This window comes from Leuciscus leuciscus, assembly GCF_965113295.1.
Source record: "Leuciscus leuciscus genome assembly, chromosome: 5".
Classification (NCBI taxonomy): domain Eukaryota; kingdom Metazoa; phylum Chordata; class Actinopteri; order Cypriniformes; family Leuciscidae; genus Leuciscus; species Leuciscus leuciscus.
The window spans coordinates 7,845,820-7,871,884 of record NC_138729.1 but is presented as its reverse complement, the minus strand read 5'-3'; the positions used below and the strand labels follow the sequence as shown (position 1 = coordinate 7,871,884).

Sequence of the window (26,065 nt, the reverse complement as noted above, 5' to 3'; positions counted from 1 at the left end):
TTTATGTCAGAATCCAATGTCAGATTGACGTTGATCTCCAACATTGGACAGACCAACATCAGTCGGGTTCTGACGTCAACCCTACTTTTATTTTCAACCAATATCCAACCCCTGCAACCAAAATCATCCACTGACTGATGTTACTTTCTACTCAAGGACCTTGACAGAATTGTAGTGGAGTAAAAAGTATGATATTTGTCTTTCAAATGTAGTGAAGTTAAAGTAAAAAGTTTCCAGAAAAAATAATACTCAAGTAAAGTACAGATACTCAAAAAGTGTACTTAAGTACAGTCCTCAAGTAAATGTACTTTGTTACTGTTCACCTCTGCATGTACATCACGGAGACGTCATTTAATGTGCGTATTTACATCTGGAAGACGTATTTTTTAGAGTGTTTGCTCATCTGCAATATGTCTATAGGATGTTTTCTGTCAAACGTCAAATAGACGTTTAGAAAATGTCTTTAAGATGTTTTATGATTTAGAATGTATGTAAAATTGACACCTTAAAGACGTCTATCAGATGTTAGTGAACAGCAGATGCTTTCCAGATGAAGTTATCTTTAACAGACATCTTGCAGACATACGTGTGCTACCTGTGCGTGACAGACAGGTTGTCCCACCCTCGTGCCAGTACAACACATCACATCAGAGAAGAGAAGTCGGGAGGGGAAGTTATTTTTATGAAATATTATGAGGGTACATGAATATATAGGCTATATATATATATATATATATATATATATATATATATATATATATATATATATTTTTTTTTTTTTTTATAAATGATCCAATATTTTTATTCTAAATAAAAGAATGGTCAATTTTGATATGATCGCGACTTTAATTGTTTACACTATACATACCATCCCTATACATACTGTTAAAAGCAGGCAAGGATAAAAACTCCATCAGATAGGAGAAAAGAACCGTGAGAGAAGCAGACTCTGCAAGAAACAATTGCAATACATCTACAAACCATTATGTAGTTGAATACGCTAAATGTATGCCTCATACTAGTCATTAGTTCTTTGAATAAAATATCAATTTAATATGTCCGACTCCGAAGACAATTTTGAGTTGCAATAGATGATGTGTGATAATTTAAGTCCCTCCTACAACGAGTGATGCCAGAGACACAAATGTTGAGAGTGTCACCTAGCAAGTCATGTCTAATTTTGTAATACAGTATCCTCTTAACGAGACAGTAGGAATCTTATGGGGCCTGTATGGGAATTAAGTCTTTTGATTTGTCAGGTCTTTTCCCATAATTCCAGCAGAAGCGCTGTGCCGCAGACACTCCGGAAGTGAGGCGTTTATTGACAATATGGCGACCGGGCCAGCTAAGAAGGGACTGGAAATTTTTCGGGTTTGACAGTGAGCGCAGATGTGGAAGAGCAACGCGAAAGCTGTGCGCGATAGAGTGTTATGAATGAAGGGACTCAGGAGCTGTCGGGATGTTGTCTCTGAGCTGAGCGAGTGTTCACAGCTTCAGATTCATCATGTCGTTCTTCAGGCGGAAAGGTAAGGAAGTGCTCCGCTCGATGATGATGGACAGTTTGGGCTTTTCTGGACCGATGCTGAGCTCACGTCCACATGAATGTGACATCAATGCTCTTTTATTCTTTTATTCTTTTATTCTTTTATTCTTTTATTCTTTTATTCTTTATGTTGGCCATATAATCCCTTTTATGCATATGCATATCTTCTGCACATCGTGTAAAACAGCTACCGAGGGATTGGATATTCCCGATTCGAGTGCACGAGTTGATATTTAAATGAAAACTTGTTAATTAACGTCATAGTTGCATGTTTTAGTTGAAATAAGGCTGATTCCTGAATAAAACCCCGTAGTTTTAGATGTTCGAAGTAACACGCATATGGTGTAGTGTCAGTTGTCTGACAGGCTATAGCCATGCCTGAAAAACCTAATGTTGGAATGTCATAATATGGAATGAAACAAGCATAATTTTATGAATCATATCCTGAATAAACATAAATAGAAGCAAAACAAATTTTTTTTTCAATTCTTGTTTGATCCCATTTCAGTTGATTTGAAGTTTTTGACAAGGAATATCTTTCATTTACATCTTTGATCTGATGGTATAAACAAGCTAGATTGTCAAAGGTCAAATAGAAATGTTGTATCTATTCTATTTAGACCAGTAGTTCTCAACCTTTATGACTCAAAGGCCTCCTTTGTCCCAGAAAATATTCGAAGGCCCTACATTCTAAGCTGATAAAAATAAATAAACTCAAAAACCTGTCAGTTTAATGTTGTACATCTATATTTTTAGTTTTTTGTTAAGCTTCTTAATTAAGATTAGGTTGATATATTTAAATTTGCTGAGGCCCCCTAGTGGGCCCCATCCCTGGCCCCGGCCCCCTGGTTGACTATGGGTGTTTTCACACTTGGCATGTTTGGTTAGATTGAAACAAACCTGTTTATGTCTCATCGTAGTTTCGGGGTTGCCCATCACAGTTCAGTACAGGCATCAGGACCGTGTCTCCTCGCAGCAGATCTTCATTTGTGTGTGATGGAGGGATTCCTGACGCTGTTTTGACTCCTTTACTCATTTTATAAGATCTTCATGTTCTCATCTGGTCAAAATACCATCATATGTAGGCTACGCACATACAATGAGCGCATTTAACCCAGAACACAGCATTGTTTTGGATGTTTGGTAACTTCTCAAAATAGACAGAATAAAAGCCGACCATTCAGATTGTGAACGTATCGTATTTTTTTATTGGTCCGGACCAAACGAACCAAGTGAACAAGCCGTTCATCCCTCTGTCCTTCCCTTTTTATAAACCTCCCTTCTACAGGGTTCCTGTAGTCATGAAAAACCTGGAAATGTCTTGCATGATAAAAAAAATTCATTAAGATAATATAAAAATCTTTGTAATTTTTTTCCCCTCTTATCTGGTAATCACACAGCTGGAAACATGAGAATGAATTGGCCAAAATGAGTGGCAATGCTGCTGCTGTCTTTAGTTGTTCATAGTAATAAACCATAAGATTGATCTGCAGTTTTGTATCTTCACTAAATAAAGTGACCGATCTTTCCCAGAATCCCTGTTCACATGACAAAGAGCATAAACATGTATCCTGTGACAGTCAGAGCCCTAAGGGAAGGAAAGATGCCCTCTTAGCCCATGTCCTATATTTAACAGGAACCTTTTCTCTTTGTTCTCAGTTATGCAGTCTTGTCATTATACTTTGTTTTCTTTATCCATCAGAGATATGCGAGTTAATATATGTTATGAGCACAGCAGAGAATTATGATAAAAATGCTGCTCATTGTAAAGAGAAATACCATCCTCTGTCTTCGCTTGTTCTCCTGCCAACAATAATCGGGATGTTGGAAATGCTTGTCGTTTTGTGCTCCATGATGCTAGTCAGTTTGTTTTGTTTAGGTGATAACCTCCAGCAAGGCCTCACCCCATGCAAATAATCCAGAAAACATGCAGTGGAAAAACTCAAGAATAAGTCATGTGTGGATTAGTGCAACAGCCTTTTTTTTGCTTCAAATAATGGGTGTCTGTGACTGGTTCCCAAACGGCTGCTGTGCTGGATAATCATTAGGACAAGAAGAGATGCCATAAATTATAAATGATATTTCCTGTGTTCTTTATCTTACAGCTAAAGGAAAGGAACCTGAGAGACCAGCAGATGCCAAAGCCAGCAAAGGTGAGGGTGATAGTCCTTTTTCTTTATAGTAACTTTTGTGATGTTATGGTGGGCTGTGCTACAATGTAGAACAATAAACCAGGTTAATTTGTATCAAGTTATACCGGTAGTTTCAGTTGCTTGGCATGTGACCCAGACTGGAAATAATAGTGTCAAAAAAAAAAAGTGAGGGACTAAAGGTCAGTTCACACCAAGAAACGATAACTATAATAATTACTAGGCTATATTAGCATCCACACTAAGTACACGCTGCAGTTTTGTCATTTTGCATCTTTAAATGCTTGAGCTCTTTAAAGCAGGATGGATTCTGATTGGCTGTCTTTTTTTAATCATACATCAGATGGAAAAAAGTTCAGAAGTGATTCCAATGATATAGTTTCTCGGTGCCATTATTATTATAGTTGTGGTGTGGACTCTGATATTCTTTTATATTTAGAATGATTTTTAGAAGTATATCTTTATAGTTAACGTCCTTGTGAGCGGGCCTTTTGTCAGGCCTGTTTTGCATTATGCTGGCAAGCTGCTGTTTAACGGAAACTTGTTTCTGCCACTGAATAAAAAAGGTAATTGTTACTCATCTCACAATTCTGACCTTTTTCTCTCAATTGCGAGTTTATATCTTGTATCTCTGGCTTTATAACTCGTAATTGCAAGTTATAAACTTGGGAGTTGCGAGAAATAGTCAGAATTGCAAGATATCAACTCGTAAATGTAACTTTTTTTCACGCAATTGTGAATATATTTCCAAATTCCGACATTATTTCTCCGAATTGTAAGATATAAACTCGGAAGTGCAAGAAAAAGACAGGGAATTGTGTAAAAAAAAAAATCTTAGAATTGTGAGATATGAACTTACAAATGTGAGTCCAAATTGTGAGTTTATATCCTATTTCTATTATATAGAAAAAAGTGTGAGATACAAACTTGCAATTCTATTCCTCCCAATTCAGAATTTATATGAAATAATGTCTAAAAACATGACACTCATGTTAAAAGTTCAACTTTAAAAAAATCATCCTGTAGACCTTGAGGTGTTTTTTTTCTTTTCTTTTTATCATAAAACTTATTCTGTGTGAATTGTCCCTAAAACTTAAATAATTTTTGATTTGAGATTTTAAAGAGTCTCTGCTAAGTGTGATATAAAACAATATTATGGCTAGTCATTGGCCGCTCAACAAGAAATAAATAGGGAAAGTGACCAGGGTTGGTGTAACAATTACACCAATGTAGAGTTTATTTTGAAAAATGAACAATGTGTCCTAAACAATCACATTCTCAACATTCTGCACATAAATGTAAAGAAATTCTGCTAACTCTGTTTGATTCAAATTATATAACTGCTTTATGTGCTCTAAAATGCTTACTTAAAAAAAATCTATACCATTTCTAGGGTTGTAACGCACAAAAGCTTTGCAGGTTTTATAGACTTAAATGAATAACTAGCCAGGGGAGGACATGTAGAGGTTTATCAGCGTGTGATAAGCATTTCTTACCAAGATTAGCATTGAAGGATTGTAGATTGGAACTGGAGTCAAATGCAGAATTCTATTGTGTATGAATGTTCCTTCTCTGTGTGCTTGTCTCCAGCCCCAGTGTCGCCCCACTCCCCCTCCCTCAGCGGGCGTAACCATCATGCTATCCTGGAGGCGGCGGGACCCAGCCATGTGGCCATCAATGCTATCTCAGCCAACATGGACTCGTTTGCTCGTGGCCGCACTGCTATCCTCAAAAAACAGCCTAGCCACATGGAGGCAGTACACTTCGGAGACTTAGGTACACCAGCCATGAGTAATACATGCCATTCAATACTGATTCAAAATTAAATGCTGATTCTGTGTCCAGAAAAACTTTTTTTAAAAATATGATATTTATTTGTTGTAGTATTTTCAATTTTACAGACAAATGAACAGTACAATCACAGGACAGGACCAAACACAGCTACACACACATTACAAATTAATAAAAAAAATATTTCAGTTAGATTCAAGTTTGCAGTTAACCACAACACTAAGCACAGGCAAAAACAGATTTTTGGTGAACAAGATGAACTTGTACAAATGGACCAAATGAGATATATAAAATATGTTAAAAAAATATTATAATAAAAGATACTGCATTGGCAAATTTGCAATGAAAACAGTGCGAAATTTAAGGAGAATTACAATGTCCAGAAAAACTTTTGTGTTGGATGGTTTTATTTTTTTCCATCAAATATTGGAACTTAAAAGTTACAATATTTAATGAGAGATTGAGTCTGAACTTTCATTAGAGGCTTTCCAGCCAGAGGAATCTTTTCATAGTTCCTAAAAGTAATGGCGGAAGTATCCACTTTTTGGCGTGTTCACACCGCAGGAACTGGGAACGAATTTAGTTCTAGGAACGCCTTTTGGGGAACTAAATTACCCAGCACAATAGGAACTACTAGTGACGTAACGGTAAGTGTACGTTGATTGGTCGAACGCATGCCATACGAAACCGCACCCACCTTTTAAAAAAAAACTGTGTAAACGCACACATATTTAAGACATGAACATACAGAAGGCTAATATTAACAACATTTACCTATTGCCTTTGTCTGCCATCTCCGTTATCAGGAATCTCACGACATAACAAAAACACAGCTCCGATCACGCTGTCATCCATTCCATGTTGTTGAATGTTGCGCTTAAATGACGTCTCTGTCGGTGAGTTCCTACTGGCGGTGCGAATGCAACCAGGAAATAGCCCTAGGTGAACATTTAGTTCTCGGGGAACCGCCCTGGTGGCTAGTTACTATAACTACGTTCCTATAACTACCCTGTGTGAAAGCTCTTACTCTAAACCATTTGATCTCAAAGCTGCTCTACTTTTCTTTACTTGAACTAGGCTTGTTAGCAACATTTGTTGTAAGACTTACTGTTTTGTGTGAGGATTTTATTTTTTTATTTTTTTATTTTATTTAAAGTTTTGAAGTTATATTAACAAACACAAAAGCATAAAACAGTCAGGACAACGAAACACGCATTTGTGCTGAGCATTTTAAATGAAATCTGGTGTGTGTCAGCGGTCGAGGGAACAGGAATTCTCACATTAGTTGGAGGATTTAGTGAAGCTTTCTGGAGTGTTAGAAATGGCTTTTGCAGCGCACTGGCTGCATGGATTTTATGTGGAGTGCCATAATCTCTTAACCTTTTTATAGCTCTGTGATTGGTGGAAACCTGTTCAGACAAACTCTTCCACTTTAAACGGATACTGTGAATACGTCCGTGTCTGTTTATCTGTTTCTTCTCCAAGTGCTTCTTTTCACAATAGGCCTGTCGCAACTATTATATAACCACCACGTTAATACGATTATTATACTTCATCATTATTTTTGCTCTGTTTTCGAGGAAGAGAAAGACCAAACCTGTAAATATTAAATGCGTATGTGCTTATATTTTTCTTTTTTCTTTTTAATCCACGTTTACTGCACCGAAATTAATATTTTAGGCCGAAACCGAAATTTCAAGATGCACTTGGCCAAAAACCGAAACCAAAAATGACTTTATAAAAAAAAATTAAAAAGTTATATATATATATATATATATATAAAAAAAATATATATAAAAAAAAATATATATATATATTTTTTTTATTGTATTAATATTACACTTTCTAATTCATTTCATAAATTTTCTAAATTCATGAAAATTTAAATTTTTGGAAAATGAAATTAAAGTTGATTTTAATAATCAATTAAATTAATCAAATGTATTTAATAACACTCAAATAAACTGAGTTTAACAAAAAATGTAATTGAACATAAGGCAGTTTTTATATCAACTTTTAAATAATAGAATTTAAAGTGTCCTTGGCCATCTCAGAGCATGGATATAAACAATTGTTGTAAAAACAAATTGTAGCAACATTTTTAAAACCATATATTTAATTAACGGAAATAATGTTAATAGACCAAATTACTAAATTCTGTTTTTTACTTTTACAATATACTGACAACCACCTTAAGATCATCACAGGTGGTAATGAGAAAAACAAATGATGAATCAAACTTCATCATAGGTAGCTTTTCCACAAACTGAGGTCAATGCTAATATTTAGAAGGTGCGCACAGTGTCATACACGCATATACAAAACCCATCATGGTATTAACACACAACACTAAAATAATGCAATATAATAAATATTAATTTAACCACATACGATGTAACCCTAATGTACATAACTGACAAGAAAAAACTAAGCAGAAGCAGATATTTAAAAGAAATCCATGAAATGTTAATGTTTTTTTTTACTGTAATTTATAAGATGACTTAAGAACATTTATAAGATGTTCTTTTTCACTTCCAAAAACTGTACATGGAGCAGTATTTTGCTGTAAAATGTCCCATTAGATCCATTCATTAGATCAGTTGTCAGGTTTTTACTGTAGCATTTTTACAGTCTTTGGTTGCCAAACCAGTGTTGCAAGGTGACTTGGTAAAGACAATGCTTCTAACGTCAAATCTTTATGTGTTGTCTCCCACACAAAGAGGGCTGGTATTTTTCCAGCTCAAGTACCCTTCCTTGCGTTCTGATACTGGAATCATTTCGTAGATTCCTGAGTTCACATCTCAACCATCTTCTGGTGTCCTGTGGTGTTGAAACAGGAAGGTGTGGCCTTTTCAAAGCATTCAAAGGAGGTCACTGCTCTATTATAAGATTTGTTTTGTGTATGTGTTTATTTATGGAACAAAGTCTGTGCCGCTGCTGTATAAGAAGTAATAGATGGCTGGGTGTGATCTGGAGATCCCATGGGTTTGAGTAGGAGGCATTACAGGTGTTTGCTGTAGGCATCATTACTGTTGTTCATACTTTAGGGTTTTTGAACAAACATCTAATACTAAGTGTTTTTTCCAGTATTGTACAGTCCTACTATCAACCATTGCTTCATTTGATTATTCTTATTATTATATCTTTTTTTGTTTAGTCAAAGGTTTTATTGCTATATGTTTTGTTTGTTTTTGTTGTTGTTTTTTTGAGGTTTTGTTTTTGGTGTTTTGTTTATTCCTTTTATTGGGTTTTGGTTTTAATGTTTTGTTGTTTAGTGTTGTGGTTTATTTTTTTATTTTTTTATTTTTTATTCATTTAAAAAAAAAAAATTTTATTGGTTATTATTTTTGTTTTGTTTTCAGTTTTTCCTCTCCTCACTATATAAGAAGGTTGAAGTTTGATCACATTTTTAACAACACAAATGGTATTACCTGTCCAAACCCTCGTTTTTAACAACACATTCTCACTCGTCACATATTGAGGCTGGATCAGGACTCCTCGGTTTCACTTTTTAACGCACAGGGTACTACCCCTTTAGCGTCATTTTTCAGTGTGCAGGCACTGTGTCATACACAGACGTGATGGGCAAGCAAGTTTTATCATCACAATGAATTATGACATGTTAGGGAGTAATCAATTTAATCAGTCAAAATAATTGTATTTATTTATCTTATTTTTTATTTACACTATTTCGACATGCTTGAGCCTGTAACCCGAGCCTGTAACCCAACCCCGTAACCTGTGACCGATTGCGTCATAAGTTTGGGTGTATTTTTGAAAACCTTAAGTTCCCCTCTTTTCTTCATATAAAGATATCGGATGGTTTGAGAAGACTTTGATTGCAACACGAGATGTTTGTAATACCTTTTTTTTTTAATACCTTTTTTTTTTTGCAATAAATACCGTGACTGTACTTATTACTTACTGGGGTGGGTTACTTACTTAGGTGCTCCAAAATATCTATGAAAGTATAAATATTTATAAAAGCGTTTTTGTACTTTTACAAATGCAAAGAAAGTCTTGATCTGATGCATAAGGCAAATAACTGAAAGCAATGGAGTACCCTGCACATCAAAAAATGCGTTAAAAAGAAATGCAGAGGGGTCCTGACAAAGTATCAATATCTGCGTCCCAATAGACCTTTCTCACAACTTCCGTATTTGTGACCGGAAATACGCAATTGTCGTGGTAATACTTCCTCCGCAGTCAAGGCAACATAAACAAATGGCACAAGCAACTAGCAAGAGCTATTGACACGTTAATGATGTGTCATTTTAGTTAACAGTTCAGTAACAGTTAGCCTCACTCTCTACTTACCTTGATATTTATGAACAAATTCCTCGTGGACATTTTTTTACCCTTTTTTTATTTTTGGTTTTCCTCCACGAGTCGTCACATCAGCCAATGTAATATTTGGCAAATCCGTTAATGAAGTTGTGTAGACTCTTTGATCCATTTTAAACTTGCCCGGGTTTATGTTTTTCTGGTGTGTTGACGCTTGACAGGAACTCCGCTTCCACAACGATTACGTATTTCCGGTTATTGTGAGAAAGGTCTATTCAGAAGCTGCCTCCTTTGAAGGCCGATTGCGTCACAGCGGTGCGATGAAGGCTGTCCTATTTCGAATGCTGTTTCAAATGCAGCCTTGAAATGCGCTATTTGACCCTGGGCAATTAAGGATACAACTGATGGATCCATCACGGCCTAGCCTACCCTTTACTTTTTTTGAGAGAACTTAACAGATAACACTTTTAAATGCAAGTATTGGGTTTCAACTTACTCAGATATCTAATGATACAAATGTAAAAATAAAAAAACCATATAAAGAAGTTCAAATGTTGACTTGCGATTTTATATAGTTTATACTCTTTATTATGTACAGAATTGGTCCAAGGCAAACATATTTAGACAGGTTGTGAACCCTGTTTTTGTTTTCAGGCATTTTAATATAACTTTAAAAAAAGTCCAGTACAAACACTCGTCAACGGCAGCTGTCACAGTTGCTAAAGGTGACAAGAATAATCCTCTGTACGCTAGACTGTTTATCAACGCCTGGTCCAAATTTCGAGGCCTTCGAAGGATACAGCCTCTGAATTGGGACATAGCTATAATGTGACGAGTTGGGAGTGAGAACGTGTTGGGTTTTTAAAGAGGTTATATGTAGAATTCAGAAACCCTTGTTATTAGCAACACCGGTGGCCGTTAAGTGAACTGCAGCCTGGACCTTATGACTAGAATGCGGAACAGTCCCAAAATTGGGAGCTTTGTCTCGTGTTCCACAAGACATAAGGAGTATCCCGCATTTAAATTAGGCATTTTTTTCTTCCCTGAAATAATAATATTACAATAAGAAATACTAAAAATGCGATTGGAATTTAAAAATTAATTTATGCAGCCGCCATGTTCTAGCTAGAGCGTGAAAATTACCAATCAAAGCAGTCGTAGAGAGCTATTTTTCAGCTGTTGATGATTGGATGGAGCAAAGTAATCAGTGTGGACCTCTTTGAAACTCGTGAAATACAGCTACACCAGCCACAACTTTATCTAGACACATACTGGATAAGAATATCCTGATCAAGCCTGCCAGATCCAACAAAAAAATACAAGTTCAAGATGCACCGAATCTGTTAAAATAAAATGAAGTTAAAACTCATTTAATGTTTGTATAGTCTAATAAAGGAAAATAAACAAGTCTGTACTTAAAGGGGTCATCGGATGCCCATTTTCTACAAGTTGGTATGATTCTTTAGGGCAGGGATGGGCAACTTCGGTCCTGGAGGGCCACTGTTCTACAGAGTTTAGCTTCAACCCTAATCAAACACACCTGAACAAGCTAATCAAGGTCCTCAGGATTACTAGAAAATTACAGTCAGGTGATTTTTTTCAGGGTTGGAGCTAAACTCTGTAGGACAGTGGCCCTCCAGGACCGAAGTTGCCCATCCCTGCTTTAGGGTCTTCATGTAAGGTTTGTAACATTCTTTGGTTAAAATTCCTCAATGGTTGTGTAAAACACCCTTTTTACCTCCTCAAAAACAGCTCTGTTCACAGCGACCCGTTTCGGTGCATGTCTCTTTAAATGATAATGAGCAACTGCTCACCCCACCCCTCTCTTCTGTGGGGCGTGTCGACACAAGACACGTAAAGTGCTGCATTGGCGGACAGTATACAATTGGCTGAGGGGGAAATATGCTAATACGGGACATTCCGTCAGTGGTCGTGGGCGGAGCGTGAGCAATATGACATCATGCTGCTCAGAAAATCCAAACGGCTTGATTATTGAGAGTGTTTACGCTTTTTATAAGATTAAAAAAAGGAGTGAATGGATTTTTTTCATTGTATGGTGATTGTGTCCACACACTGTAAAGACACATTTATATGCAAACACCATATAAAAGTGAATTTTGCTTCCGATGACCCCTTTAAGGAAATTTATTTTAGTATAAAATGTAATTTTTACCTACTAGCCTGTTGCTTAGTTTGATATAGGCCTATTTAGCAGACTGAAAAAGTTCTGTAGAGTAAATAGGCTACATTTGTATCACTCGAACCTGGGCAAATTGAGTGCCAGCCAGTCACAAAGCCGGTCACAATTAACAAAACTTATTGGTGATTTAAAATGTTATCGTCCAACGTGATGGGAAATAGGCTTTCCATCTAATGGAATTCAGTAATTGTCTCACAAAATGACATCTACTGTCCTGCAACAAGAGCAATAACCAGGTGGTCACCCTACGACCCTAATCCTTCAAATAAAAATCAGTCTACAGGCTTTCATGAAAATTCTTACATATTAGGGGTTTCATCAACTAGTCGACTAGCCGACTAGTCGACTGTCACAACCACTAGTCGGCGCTGTCGGCCCTATTCGACTAGTCGGAAAACAAAATGGCGTCAGGCGCTGAGGTACCTATGCGTCCAAAACGGTCAAGGTCATGGAGTGCAATGTCGCATTTGGTGCAATATAGATGGACACGCAAAACGGGACACATTCAGAATTAATAAACATTTAGTAAACTACAGAACAGCGCGAGTGGGAAATGGCGCATCTCACACGGGCAGGGCTACGAGAACGGACACACACTGCACTGGTGATATAAAACGCACACACAGGTCTGTTAACTTAAGCCATACTTTTAAGGTTGTCTAATATTTTTCTGACTAACAAATTACTGACACAGTAGGCTAAAGGGTAGATTTTAAAAAAGAAAAACGAAATTTAAATAAAGAAAAAACAAAATTTAAATAAAGAAAAAACGAAATTTAGGCTAAATAAAACAAATGAAAATTTAAATAAAGAAAAAACGAAATTTAAATAAAGAAAAAACGAAATTTAAATAAAGAAAAAACGAAATTTAAAAAAGAAAAACGAAATTTAAATAAAGAAAAAACGAAATTTAAATAAAGAAAAACGAAATTAAGTTAAATTAAAAACGATATTAATTTAAATTAAAAACGAGATTAATTTAGATTGATAATAACGGGTAAAAAGACTAATACATTTTGTTTCTATTATTCTATTTTCCACAATGTCAAAGCAACGCAGCTTAACCGAAAACACAAGCTCAGGCATGCACTTCGGTCCATACAAACTCCGCTGTTCTGCACTCTAGCGGTTCGAGCCGCGCCTGAATCGCGTGTCTCACGCAGGCAGCGTGCAAACTCCAACCGAAGCTGAGATGCTCACGCCACGCAGCCAGTGTTGTCGCAGGTGATACAAAAATATAGTGGTTCAGTATAACCTACATCAAACTTGTATCGGCCTATATGCTTAAATGATATTTGCTTAAAGATGCAATGAAAAATGCACAGTTAAAATTATATGCAAAAAATATGTCGTGATGTTGACAATGTTATTGTCTGAGCCTGAGGCTAGCCATGTGGCAATGCTTATCTGCAACGTTCGCTGATGCGCGTGGTGTGGCAGTTCATAACAAGAATGTTTTAATTACAAGAATGTTTTAAATTAATGCTGCTGTTTTTTTATTAACACAAGAATAACTGATGAATTTATTTATTATGTTATTTCTGAATTTCAAACATACATTTCCAATAATTCACCAGAACTCCTTCCTCTGTCTTCCTTAACAATGCTCAATGCGTTAATGCGTCAATTTAATGAATAAATTATTTAACGACTAGTCGACTAGTCGTCGACTGTTATGCAAAACTAGTCGACTAGCAAAAATCAGTAGTTGTGAAACCCCTATTACATATAGCCCCTTTAAGTATGTTATCTCTCGATTTAAGAAGCATGGTTTGTAGCACTGGGGTTTAAAAAGTGTTTTTGCTTTTCAGGTCGTTCCAGTGTCAATTACCATCTTCAAGAGACTCGCTCTCGGCTTTCTAAAACCGTAGACCAGATCCTGCGAGATAATGTGGCCATGCCATACTTCATACAGTTTATGGAGACTCGCTCAGCTGATCACCTGGTCCGCTTCTGGCTTGAGGCTGAGAGTTTTCGGTCCACTAGCTGGTCGAGGGTCAGAGCACACAGCCTCAACTCAGTCAAACAAAGCACCTTGGCCGAGCCGGCGACTGCTCTGGGATCTCCCGACTCCCCAGAATCCCCAGGCGACCCCAGCAGGCCCTCAGCTCTGGACGAGGGAGATGAAGAGGACCCCTTCTCCTCCCGGACATCCTCCAGACCTCACACCCCCAGCCCTCAGGACACTAACTCTTATACCGGGGCTCTGATAGGCCACCGGAACTCTGTTAGCTCAGAGGGGGCGGCCCGGCCTGGGACACCCCACCTGCATCCCACTGTTAGATCAGAAACGCCCACCAGACAGCCCTCCTCCAGGACAGGCACTCCAGTTAAAGGCCAGTCTCCTGGTGGCCTCCGTGAGCTTTCTGAGAAACTTATGAAAAGTGAGTACTGATGTAACAATTACAATGTAATCTGTTTTAGCTGTTTGTTTTGTCATTATTCCTGCACTGAATCCCTCCAGCTATAGACGATAATTATAACTGATGACTAAAGATTATATGATTCTAAAAATAGTTCTAAATATAAAATAATAGCAGAGTCCACACCACAACTGTAACGATAATGACACAGACAAACTATATCATTGGAATCACTTTCAGAACGTTTTCTTTCGAGCTCATGAATGAGAAAAGAGTTTGAGCATTTAAAGCAGCAGTCAAAACTGTAGCATGTGCTTAGACAGAACAATACTGTTACTGTGCATTGGTGTGGACGCCTAATATAGTTATAGTTATCTTTATTGTTATCGGTGTTGGTGTGAATGGGCCTTAAAGGGATAGTTCACTTTGAAATGAATTTTTGGTATGTTTTAGCTTACCTCAAGGGCATCCAAGATGTAGGTGTCTTTTTTTCCGCAGTAGTTTCAATTTTGATATTTTTAGGTCAAACCGTTCTTGTCTGTCAGTCATATAATGCAGGTCTATGGTCACGGTCTCAAAACACAAGCACAGAGTCCAAATTAAAACAATTCCCCGTCGTCCAAATTAAACAATTCCCCATCGTAAGTACACATCGATGGCCTAAGACACGAAACGAGCGGTTTGTGTGAGAAAACGAACAGTATTTATATCGTTTTTACCTCTTATACGCAGACATGTCCGAGTGATCTGATCTGACGTGTACGCAGACTGGTGCATAGATATATACACTAGATGTCGCCTTGTCTACGGCAGTTCATTGGAACGAATGTCTTTAAGGCGACATCTAGTGTATATATCTATGCACCAGTCTGCGTACACGTCAGATCAGATCACTCGGACATGTCTGCGTATAAGAGGTAAAAACGATATAAATACTGTTCGTTTTCTCACACAAACCGCTCGTTTCGTGTCTTAGGCCATCGATGTGTACTTACGATGGGGAATTGTTTAATTTGGACGACGGGGAATTGTTTTAATTTGGACTCTGTGCTTGTGTTTTGAGACCGTGACCATAGACCTGCATTATATGACTGACAGACAAGAACGGTTTGACCTAAAAATATCAAAATTGAAACTACTGCGGAAAAAAAGACACCTACATCTTGGATGCCCTTGAGGTAAGCTAAAACATACAAAAAATTAATTTCAAAGTGAACTATCCCTTTAAGAGAGAACATTCTGAGTTAAATGGTGCTCAAGTAGAATGTTCTGTGGTATGCTATTGATTATCGCATACAGTCTCAATTAAAGAAGGAAAACGTGTTTGCAATATTGCATTTACAATGTGAAGCAGTAATCTGAAGCTTGTATTTTTGTTAAAGCACTTTTAAATGTCTATTACTGGAGATACATATTGTCTAAATAGTCCTTTAGGTGAACCTCTGGATATTTGTTGTTATCATAATTCCTATCCAGGTAGTTATGTCACATCCCTTCCTGGTATCCTGATATGGACTGGACACAAAAGCTAAACTTAGTGTGAAACTAGTTAAAAGATAAAACTCTGCCCAAGCAAGTAGATTTTTATCACACTAGTTTCATGTTAACACATGTGATGTTTGCCTAAATGTTATTGTAATGCTTTAGAAACAGTACAGGCATGCCTGATATATCAGTACCACATTTCTTTTGTGTGTTTTTGAACTCTGACCTGCAAATTTGATGTTTGATCAGTAGAGGATCTAAATGACCTCATTAGTAAATAGAAAAATAAAAATAAAAAAACCTTAAAACTGCAGGGTTTGCAGTATTCATTAGTAATTATGCAAAAACTGCACTCTAAACTTTCGTTTAAACCGAGCATTCCAGAGCATGTGCTTAACCACAATGAGTTTTTCATGGTTAGTGGCTTTTTACCATTACAACATATTCCTTTCGTATCAGACGATGACTTTTAATATCCATGCGGCATTGGTTTTATTGAGCAGGCTTGGTAAATGATCCCATTTAGCATCTTGGCAGTGGACTACAATGAACAGAAGTCAGGAGCTGAGTATTCATTTATGGCTAATACAAAGAAGCTCCAAGCTGTAAAAGCGGTGAATGGAAAAAGTCAGTTGAGCCGAAAGACATCAAATCAGCTTAGAAGGGGAGTCAGATCCTATCAGCCCGTGGCTTCTGCACCGAGAGTATTCAGTGTCTTAAAAGGGAACACGTCTTTGTCCACTTCATTGCATTTTTATAAGGCTGGATCTGGATTTTCTGAACGCCTCATATGGATTTTATGAAAAGAGCTTCAACATTTAAACATGCTCTGATGAGATTCCTCATCAGACAGACAACCATTAAACCCAAACACTTTCAACATGGCCTATAAACACAGATTCGTACTTTTCATGGCTGATTGGCAACCTTAAATCTTTGTTTGTATGTATGTATGTGTGTGCGTATATATGTGTATATGTAAACTTGTATATTTATGTGTGTATATATATATATTTATATGCACAATGGTGCAGTTCAAACTTCTATATACATGAACACATACTTCTGTAAAAGATTTAGTTTTCTGGTGTCTCTAACACGGTCTTCAGTATGAAATATGCACACCCTGTATTTGAGTTTGATATTAATGTTTAACAAGGTGTAGACGTACGATTTGTCCCTAGGCCTTTGCTCTAACTGCACTAGACATTTGTTTGATTAATAGTGACACTTAAGCGCACATGAGGCTTTGATAAATAGCCATGGTTGAAATGTGAATTATTACAGTTCTGTGAGTAGGGATGTTGAATATAATAAAGGTAGATTGATTCTGAAATGTCCTTCATCTTTTCCTTTCTATCCCTTTTCAATTTCCACATATTTTTTTGTTTGTAGGTATAGAGAGGGATGCTGTTAACATTTTCACCAAGTACATATCTCCAGATGCTGCTAGGCCTATTCCCATCACCGAACAGATACGCAACGACATTGTGGGTAAGAGAATTCCTCATCACAAATGACCTCTGTGTTTAATGACTGCTTAAGAAGTACTCCAATGTTTTTTTTTCTGTGTTTGAACAAAAATATATGTTAAATAAAATAGATTATGTGTGATTAGTAAATGAGCACCTGGTTTTCTGGATTCATCCTCAGGATGCTTGTCATTGCATACCTTATTTTAATTTAAGTGCATTTTTATGTTGCATATCCTCAAAATGACTGTCCTTGATTAGCTGGAGTGGACTTAAACAATTTTTTAATAAGGGTTTATGTTGGGATAGTGTAGATTTAACTTTTTTTTGTTTAAACTTTTGCCAGCAAAAATCTGTGGTGAGGACGGACAGGTGGACCCAAACTGCTTTGTCATTGCACAATCTGTTGTTTTCTCCATCATTGACCAACAGTAAGTAATTTCACTCTGTTTTCTGTCCTTGACAATTATTGCTCTTGTATCTATAGAAGTGTACATTTATCAGTTTTTATTCTTTACATGCAATGTACTCAAGAGGCAGACTGACTTCTTTGGCCGTTCATGAGCATTAAGTATTTTTAAACTATTTTCCTGCCAGTGTTTTTGAAAAAAGTTGCCAGCCAGCGCCAGCATTTTTGATAATTTTCACAAAAGTTTCATGGCCCCCAGAATATTTTGTTGTATGAATATCTGAACATGCAATAAATCAAAAGTAAAACAGACACTGTGCTTTAAAAAAAAAAAAAAAACACAATCAGTTTTAATATAGCTTCATGGGTCCTGGGTCGAGTTTTCATTCGGTAACATTAGGCAGTTTTGATTCATATGCTGTTTAATGTTGATGATCGCATTATTTTACTTTTGCATCTGCTTACATATGCTGTCGCTTGTTTCTGCACGCACCTCCGGAAGAATTTTTTTTTATTTTATGAACCCCTTTAACCATGACTTCTGGCAAGTTCTGTGGATAGAAATGGACATTTTGAGACATACAAATATGACATACCATCAACCGATTCAAGGCATGATTATTGCAGCACGTAGCTTGAACTGGTCACAAACATTAATGCTGACATTAGCCTAATCGAAAATATTTCCATATGTGGCTCTTTCCTCTTTTCTTGTCAACAAGTGGATTCAGAGCCACCGCATTAGCAGCGCCGCCGGTTGCCATGTTTCAGTGTTTTTAGGTGTGTAAGTGAATAAAGTGAATGTTGTGATATTAGGCCTACTGGATCATGTGAAGATTTTGCTGCGCCGCTGCTGAATACATAGTAGGGAAACACTGGTCATTACTGCTATGCTGTTTGGAAACGTCCAGTGTTGAAGCTTTATTCACAAACAAACAGCAGCCGCCTTTTACAGTTCCTCCTGAACCAAAACAACAAGCGTATGCTGTGTTCACATCATGTCGTAATTACTGTAATTAGAAGATGGCAACCTGTACTTGGAGCCGCTGCATTTCTATGGCAGCACTATCAACGGCGAAATGACCTGCAGCAGTCAGATGGTACAAGTTAGAGCTAAGGTGTTTACGTTCATTATTATTGTAATATTATGTGCTTTAGACATGAGGTAATATAACGCCGTATCAAGGCTTTGCCGACTCTGCTGTGTGTGTTCTTGTGTTTTGAAGGAGGCGTAGCTTTGGAGACTCTCTGAAGGGAGGGTGGGATCTCATGCTTGTAAAGCTAGCTTGCTATTGCTAGCCTCTCTGAAATTGCCTACCCTGCCTTTAACATTGTCATATCCATTAGCATGCTAAAACTATTCACAGATTTGTGATAATTGAAATATATTTTGTTCCAATCCTTTGTTCTCCTCCTAGCTGTTTTTGAACACAAACTGCTTCTGCGAGGTGTAGAGCTAGGGCTGTGCTGCCTCCAGAAAATATGCTTTGCATGGAGGTGGTACTTTAATTGCATGTTATGAAATTTATTTACAGGACGGGGGGCATGAATTGTTATTTTGCCTTAATTTTTATGTTAATGTATTCCATTTTTTAAATTTTGTTACTGTTTTATAATTAATCATACAAAATTGACGTATTAAATTGACAGGCCTTATCTTAATGAATGATGTGACTCTCTTTGCTCTCTATTTCTTTGAAATGTATTTGTTTATGCAGTCGCTTTTCTTTCTGTACATGTCTGGCATCTGTTTCACAGGCACTTTAGCGAGTTCTTGCGCAGCCATTATTTCTGTAAGTACCAGATCGAGGTGCTGACCAGTGGCTCTGTGTTCCTGGCGGACATCCTTTTCTGCGAGTCAGCCCTCTTCTACTTCTCTGAGGTGAGGATGCTTATTCATGACTGACCAACAGGCATCTACCTCTGAGCATGTTTAAAGGAATTTTACATTTAAAACCCCCAATATTCCTGTTTTTCATTTATATATGCATTTTATATATATAGATGTTGAATTATATATAATGTGCTGTACTTTTTAAATGCGCTTTAAAATTGGATTCAAGTGTTTCATGAGTCCAGATGTTAGGTGTCCTGTTAGAACACACTTTCAAGTTGAATTTATGCATAGAGCTGTATAAGCACAGGAAATATGCTGAGCTCGACAATCTGCTCAAAACCTGTTTCAAAAAGGCAGAATTCCCCAAAAGTGCAAGTGTGCGTAAAACTTGATGGATTTCTGATCCAAGTACATTTAAAGTGCCAAGGGATTATAAAGTGGGATTGAAACCTAATTCAAAGTGTGTGTGCGCGTGTGTGTGTGTCAAAATAGTACATGGAGAAGGAGGACGCAATGAATGTGCTGCAGTTCTGGCTGGCTGCAGAAAACTTTCAAGATCAGTTGGCTGCCAAGAAAGGCCAGTATGACGGACAGGAAGCCCAGAATGATGCCATGATCCTTTATGACAAGTATGTCCTATCTGAAATTCAGTATAATCTCTGTTTTGGCACATTATTTCTGTCTAGTACTAGAGATGGATCAGGATGGTCAACTAATCGACTAGTCATCAAATTATCTCAGTGAATTGAGTTATGAAGATTTTGTAAGATTGTTTAACCTTTTTTTTTTTTTTTTTTTTTTTTTGGTGGTACGATAGGATAAATTTGGACAACTTCTCAAAATTCAGGTTTTAGCCATTTTGTTTTCTTTCAGTGATTTTGAAAAAGAGCATTTAAATTCCACTGCAAAAGTAAAACTTGTTGTTAAACAAGATAAATAAGTTAAATAAATGTTGGAGATAAATAAATAATTAAAATTAGTCTCAATGTCTGAACTATAATGACCGAAAATTACCCCCTCATTTGGTTCTGTTTCATGCTGTCCTGCTGTTTTTTTAAATATTTTTTTACCACTACCATTCAAATGTTTGTGTTGGTAATATTTTTGAAACTTTTTTTTTTTTTAAAGAAGTCTCTTCTGTTCACCAGGACTACATTAATGTGATCAAAAATACAGTAAAAACAGTAATATTGTGAAATATTATTACAATTGTTTTTTATTTTAATATAATTTTTTAAAATGTAATTTATTCCTGTGTTGCAAAGCTGAATTTTTAGCATCATTAACCCAGTCTTCAGTGTCACACGATCCTTCAGAAATCATTCTGCTGGTTTGATGCTCAACAGCATAACGATTACTCTAGGTTAGGTATTGTTAGGTAGACAGAAGACATGACAGTTCATATGCTCTCCTTAGGTATTTTTCACTCCAAGCCACAAATCCATTGGGTTTTGGTGACTCCGTACGGATGGAGATCGAATCCAATATCTGTCGAGAAGGCGGACCTCTCCCAGACTGCTTCAACACTCCACTAAGACAGGCCTGGACCACCATGGAGAAGGTGGGTTACGTCACCTCAACACCTTTATGTAAATGTGTGCAAGGGAAGATAAAGATGGTAGGTTTATATTGCGAAGGAAATTCCTACTGAAGTTTTCTTGTTTTCTCAACCTCAGGTTTACATGCCAGGCTTCCTGTCAAGCAACCTTTACTACAAGTATTTGAGTGACCTTATTAACTCTGTACGGGTGGACGAGTTCATTGGAGGAAATGCCAACACTCCGAACCAGGGCTGGACCCAGGAAGTCGACCGCAACTCAGGCGTCACGGAAGGGTCACAAGCCCAGGTGATTCACTGGTTCGATGGCGGCACAAAAGGCCATATGGCTCTTTTTTTTAAATAATAATACAAAGATTCTTCAGGAATATGGCTGCAAGTATGAGTAACTTTGTCCTGATATCCCAAAATGTTTTCACTTCTGGTTGCAGCAAGGTACTAAAAAAGCAGCAATCAAGATCCTGAAGAACTTCGATGAGGCGATAACGGTGGACATCGCCAGTCTGGACCCTGAGTCTCTCTACCAGAGACCATATGCTGGGTGAGTCTGGGTTTGAAACCCCCATACTTCCTTTAGGGCTGGGTGGAATGAGGATAATGTGGCTAGGATATAAAGTGTTTATCGTTGGAGAAGCCGCGAACAGCATTCGATCCCGAATTCAGTTCTCTTTCGTGACTTATTGCACTTAAATGGACAAATACACACACACAATTATGTAAAAATGTCCATCGTGTGGAGTATTCTCATAAACAGTCAGTTATGTCGTACGTGAATGTTAACAGTTGAAAAGTCCAAAAATGTATATTCGGTCCATGCATTCAGATTTAAAGTGACAGTAGACAAATATACCTTCTACTGTCTGTTTCAGTAATGTTAATAAAACAAGACAGAACATCACTCAATGCTCTTGACTGAATAACCTTTGTATCTTTAAAAATAATAATTTATTTAATTTGTATATTTGAGAAGACTATGCAGTGTTTTATTTTTACATTTGATTTTTCAATTTCTGCAGTATTTCTTACATGTTAACCTACTGTACATCGTAGTTTAATTCGTTTCTTTGTTCTATTGTTTATTCCTATTGTTTGAATTATTTGCTTCTTTGTTCTTATTTTTAATAACAAAAATAAAATACATGCATGTGATCATGATTTCAGGCTGAAGTAGATGGAAAAAAAATAAGCACTTAAAATAAAATGTAAAAAAATTTCGTAGTCCGATTGGGCCAGCAGAAAAAGATCCTTATTGTTGAGGCCTGGTATTAACACAAAACATTCAGATCCAGATTCATTGTGTCTCGCTTTCATCTCAGAAGAATGACCTTTGGAAAGGTGAATGAGCTGGGCCAGTTCATCAGAGAGGCCGAGCCAGAACCAGATGTGAAGAAGTCCAAGGGTAGGACACACAAACACACACACATTTGATTTGTCTCCTCTCTCTCTCTCACTTAAACACAATTGCACATGTTGTGTATTGTGAGTTGGCTCTTAGTTTATGACATGCTGAAGTGCTCTTGTGTGGAGAGTGTTGCCATGGCTATGAGTAGTCGGTGATGTGGGGTGATTGTGGTGAAGAGCGGTGGAAAGCAGGATTCACTGCTCTGTCCATCTCTCTCACTCTCACTATTTCCTTTCTGACAGGTTCCATGTTTTCTCAAGCAATGAAGAAATGGGTGCAAGGAAACTCAGATGAGGTGGGCACCTGCTTATTGCATTCCTATTACATGTGCCATCTTTTTATTCAGTGGTAATTGATTTAAGCTTGTTATGCTTCATGATATACTGACTTTGTTTTTGGTTTCAGGCACAAGAAGAGATGGCATGGAAGATTGCAAAGATGATCGTAAATGATGTCATGCAGCAGGGACACCATGAAAGCCCTGAAGTAAAGTCAACAAAAGTACATCATCTTATTTTGTCTTTGCATTCATGCTTGAACTTATGGGATAGTTGACCCAAAAATGAAAATTCTGTCATTTAATTCACGTCGTTCCAAACCCAGACTTACTATATTCTTTGGAAAACAAACATGATTCCTCAATCTTTATGCTCCTCATTTGCGTAGTGATGCACCAAAATATATGTATGTGTGTGTGTGTGTATATATATGTATGCACATGCATACATACATACTTGCATACATAAACACACACACACACACACATTATAAATGTGTATATATGTGTGTGTGTGTATTTATTTATTTAAAAAAATATATTTTTTTTTTACCAAAAATATGAGTTTTAATTTACCCGACAACCAAAAGTTTCAGTTAGTAATTTTGGGTTATAAATTAAACTAGTCATTGTAGAGTTCTTCAGCGACAGGTTACCTCTCAATATTTTTATATTTGACATGTATACATGTTTGGTAATGGTGAAGTGCATCCACACTTCTGACATGTTTACATGTTGCTGATCTGTGTTGTGTGACACTGCAACAGTCAAACTGCATGATCAGAGAAGTGCTAATTAAACTTAACTTTTGGTCAATGATTTCGGTCCTCCAAAACTACTTTTGAAACTGAATATTCGTCTTTGGTTTAGATTTTTATTTTATTTTGGTGCATCATTTATCATACAATGAAGCTGGGTTGAGACATGTGCTGTCAATCTTAAAAAAAAAAGACAAAATATAGTGAGTCAAGAAATGTCACAGAAAATTTGACATCAGCGATGCCAAATGACACATTACAGATTAAACGGCTCTGTGGAATGCTTGATTCTGATAGGTCAGTCGCAACCATAATCAATACATTATAATACATTTTACATAATCAATCAGCCATCTTGGCAGGATACACTATCCATTGCCATGGTTACTTCAACAGTGAGACCGAGAGAAATAGCGGCAGAGAGAGAGAGAGCGACTTGATATTTGTTTGCGTTTTGCGATACGGCGCACTTTCTTGGGAATAAATGGAGGAGGAGGAAGCGAAAGGAAAGAGGCTCTATCGGGAGAGACTAAATATCAACGGCAGGCAGCGTTATTTAGAGAAACTGCTTGACAATAAACTGACGTTTATGATTACAGCATGATTGCAAAAGCTACACATTTCAGCTCCAGATTGCCTTTTTTTTAAACACAAACGAACGAAATGAATACTCTGCTAGTCAACTAGAGTAGTTTAATTTGTTATAGATATATCTGTACCACAAAATGTTTCAAAAAGTCACTTTTTTCAATGACGTACGACTCGCGTTGAATGTGTGTTCTGTCCGCTTACACGGCAGGTGCAAATGCACGTATCAGATTTATTTCCACTTATGAATGATGCCTGAAACCTTAAGTATGACTGAGCTCCCGACTTTTACAGGTTTGTGGGTTTGCACCCAGCCGCAGCAGACTTGTTCATAAGCTTCTAATGACTTAAAGCTTCTGAACTCTTGCATTGTGTAGGCACTGATACCATAAACCAGGTAATTGACTGTCAGGGTATGTGAAAGGTGGTAGGAATTTTCATTGCTTGGTGAACTTTGCCATTGCATGGTTGTTGTATTATTCATAGGCCATTTTAGGCTTCTTTTAGAATCGCAGGTGTACTACTTTGGTTTGATTCTATATTCTTGTGATTCAAAATTTCTGTCTGAATATCTTCATAGTGTGCAGAATCTGATCTGTTCTGTTTTCATCAGCTATGAGCCTCTGGTTCAGTGTGGAAGCAGCTCGTACCATCCCTCCTGACGCCCAAACAACCTGAAGACCAACACACAGCTGAACTGCGTAAACCTATCAGTGAGGACCGAAAGAGGCATTCCGTGACTTCCTGCATGTGTTTGTGTGTGAGAGCCTGAGTGTTTAGATATGCACACTAATAGCCAAAATAAGATTTCTGTATGATCCACCCCATCATTTCTAGCACTCAGAAGGATTTGTGTTTATTATTTGAAGATGTGCGAAATGAGTTAAAGTACGGACATAAATAAACCAGTCAACAAACAAGCGCGAGCTGTCACACAGCAGACAAACAGAACAAGACTGAATGAACATTGACACAAGCTGTGGAATTTCAAAAACCACCTGAGTCGCTGTTGCGTTTAGCTTTTACCATGTCCACCAACATGAAGCACACGGGAATCTGAAGAGGAACTGGTCTACGAAGTGGCGGTGACTAGTTTACTAAGATTTTTCCTTCCTCATCTTAGTTCTTATCTCACACTTCTCTTTTATCTTTCTTTTTCATTCACCTTTTTAAAGAGTGGCTGTTAAGTGCTTAGGTCCTTTTTTTAGTACAAATAAAGAGAAAAACAAAAATGCAGATATACCCAAGGTGGCTATGAACAGTTTTATGGTATGTCATAGTGGATGTAAGTCAATCGGTGTCTGAGACTGTTCTGTTCCGCTCTCATGGAGCTAAAGTGACTTATGTTACATTTGAAACTGGAATGGGAACAGGAGAATGTTCCCTGACTGCAGAACTCCATCTAAAACCTGATTCTAGACTGTAGAGATGCGCAAACTGAACTGCAATGTTTATCCCCGTTCTATATAAATGTGGATTCCTGGTTTCCCGCCATATATTAATGTTAGCTCTTTTTATGGTGATTGTCCTTTTTTTTTTTTTGTATGATATGTCAAAACTCTGTCTAAGCAAATCTCAATGATGACTGTTTTTGAAATGCGTACTTGGACATGAAGTTATTGCTTTGGACCTCATTGAGATGTGGACGAGAAACAGACAAAAGACTTTTGGTACTATGTACCACTAATATGTTTTCTGACATATATGTGTACTTAATCTATAATATATTTAAATGTGTTTGATTTAAATACATATAATGTTGAAACGTCCCTTGACACAGTGTTTGTCTTTTGTTTTTGTCTTTACCTGTGTAGACAGGAGGATATACCGATATGCACTGTGAAACTGGATTTTGGCTTTGGCGTAACTTTATTTTCTCGTAATTCATTTTTAACCGAGTTATGCTCAACACTTGTCAAGTGTTGAGCATAACTCGGTTAAAAATGAA

The 26,065-nt window shown here is 37.1% G+C and overlaps 1 protein-coding gene across 4 annotated transcripts; it reads left to right on the top strand.

The window, feature by feature from the left end:
- Positions 1-1,124: 1,124 nt before the first annotated feature.
- Positions 1,125-25,886, top strand: akap10 (A kinase (PRKA) anchor protein 10). Of its 4 annotated transcripts, none has more exons than XM_082170967.1 (15): positions 1,125-1,526; positions 3,649-3,696; positions 5,290-5,469; positions 13,780-14,352; positions 17,212-17,310; positions 17,635-17,719; positions 19,456-19,579; positions 20,027-20,163; positions 20,951-21,095; positions 21,211-21,381; positions 21,524-21,633; positions 22,409-22,491; positions 22,737-22,789; positions 22,900-22,995; positions 24,731-25,886. In XM_082170967.1, exons 1-15 carry the CDS (start codon positions 1,505-1,507, stop codon positions 24,734-24,736), a joined length of 1,932 nt encoding a protein of 643 aa, XP_082027093.1. In that variant the 5' UTR covers positions 1,125-1,504; the 3' UTR covers positions 24,737-25,886. The 4 variants fall into 4 exon arrangements, with proteins under 4 accessions (XP_082027093.1, XP_082027092.1, XP_082027094.1 ...); XM_082170966.1 differs by having other exon boundaries at positions 5,284-5,469; positions 22,412-22,491; XM_082170968.1 differs by having other exon boundaries at positions 5,284-5,469; positions 22,900-22,980.
- Positions 25,887-26,065: the final 179 nt, after the last annotated feature.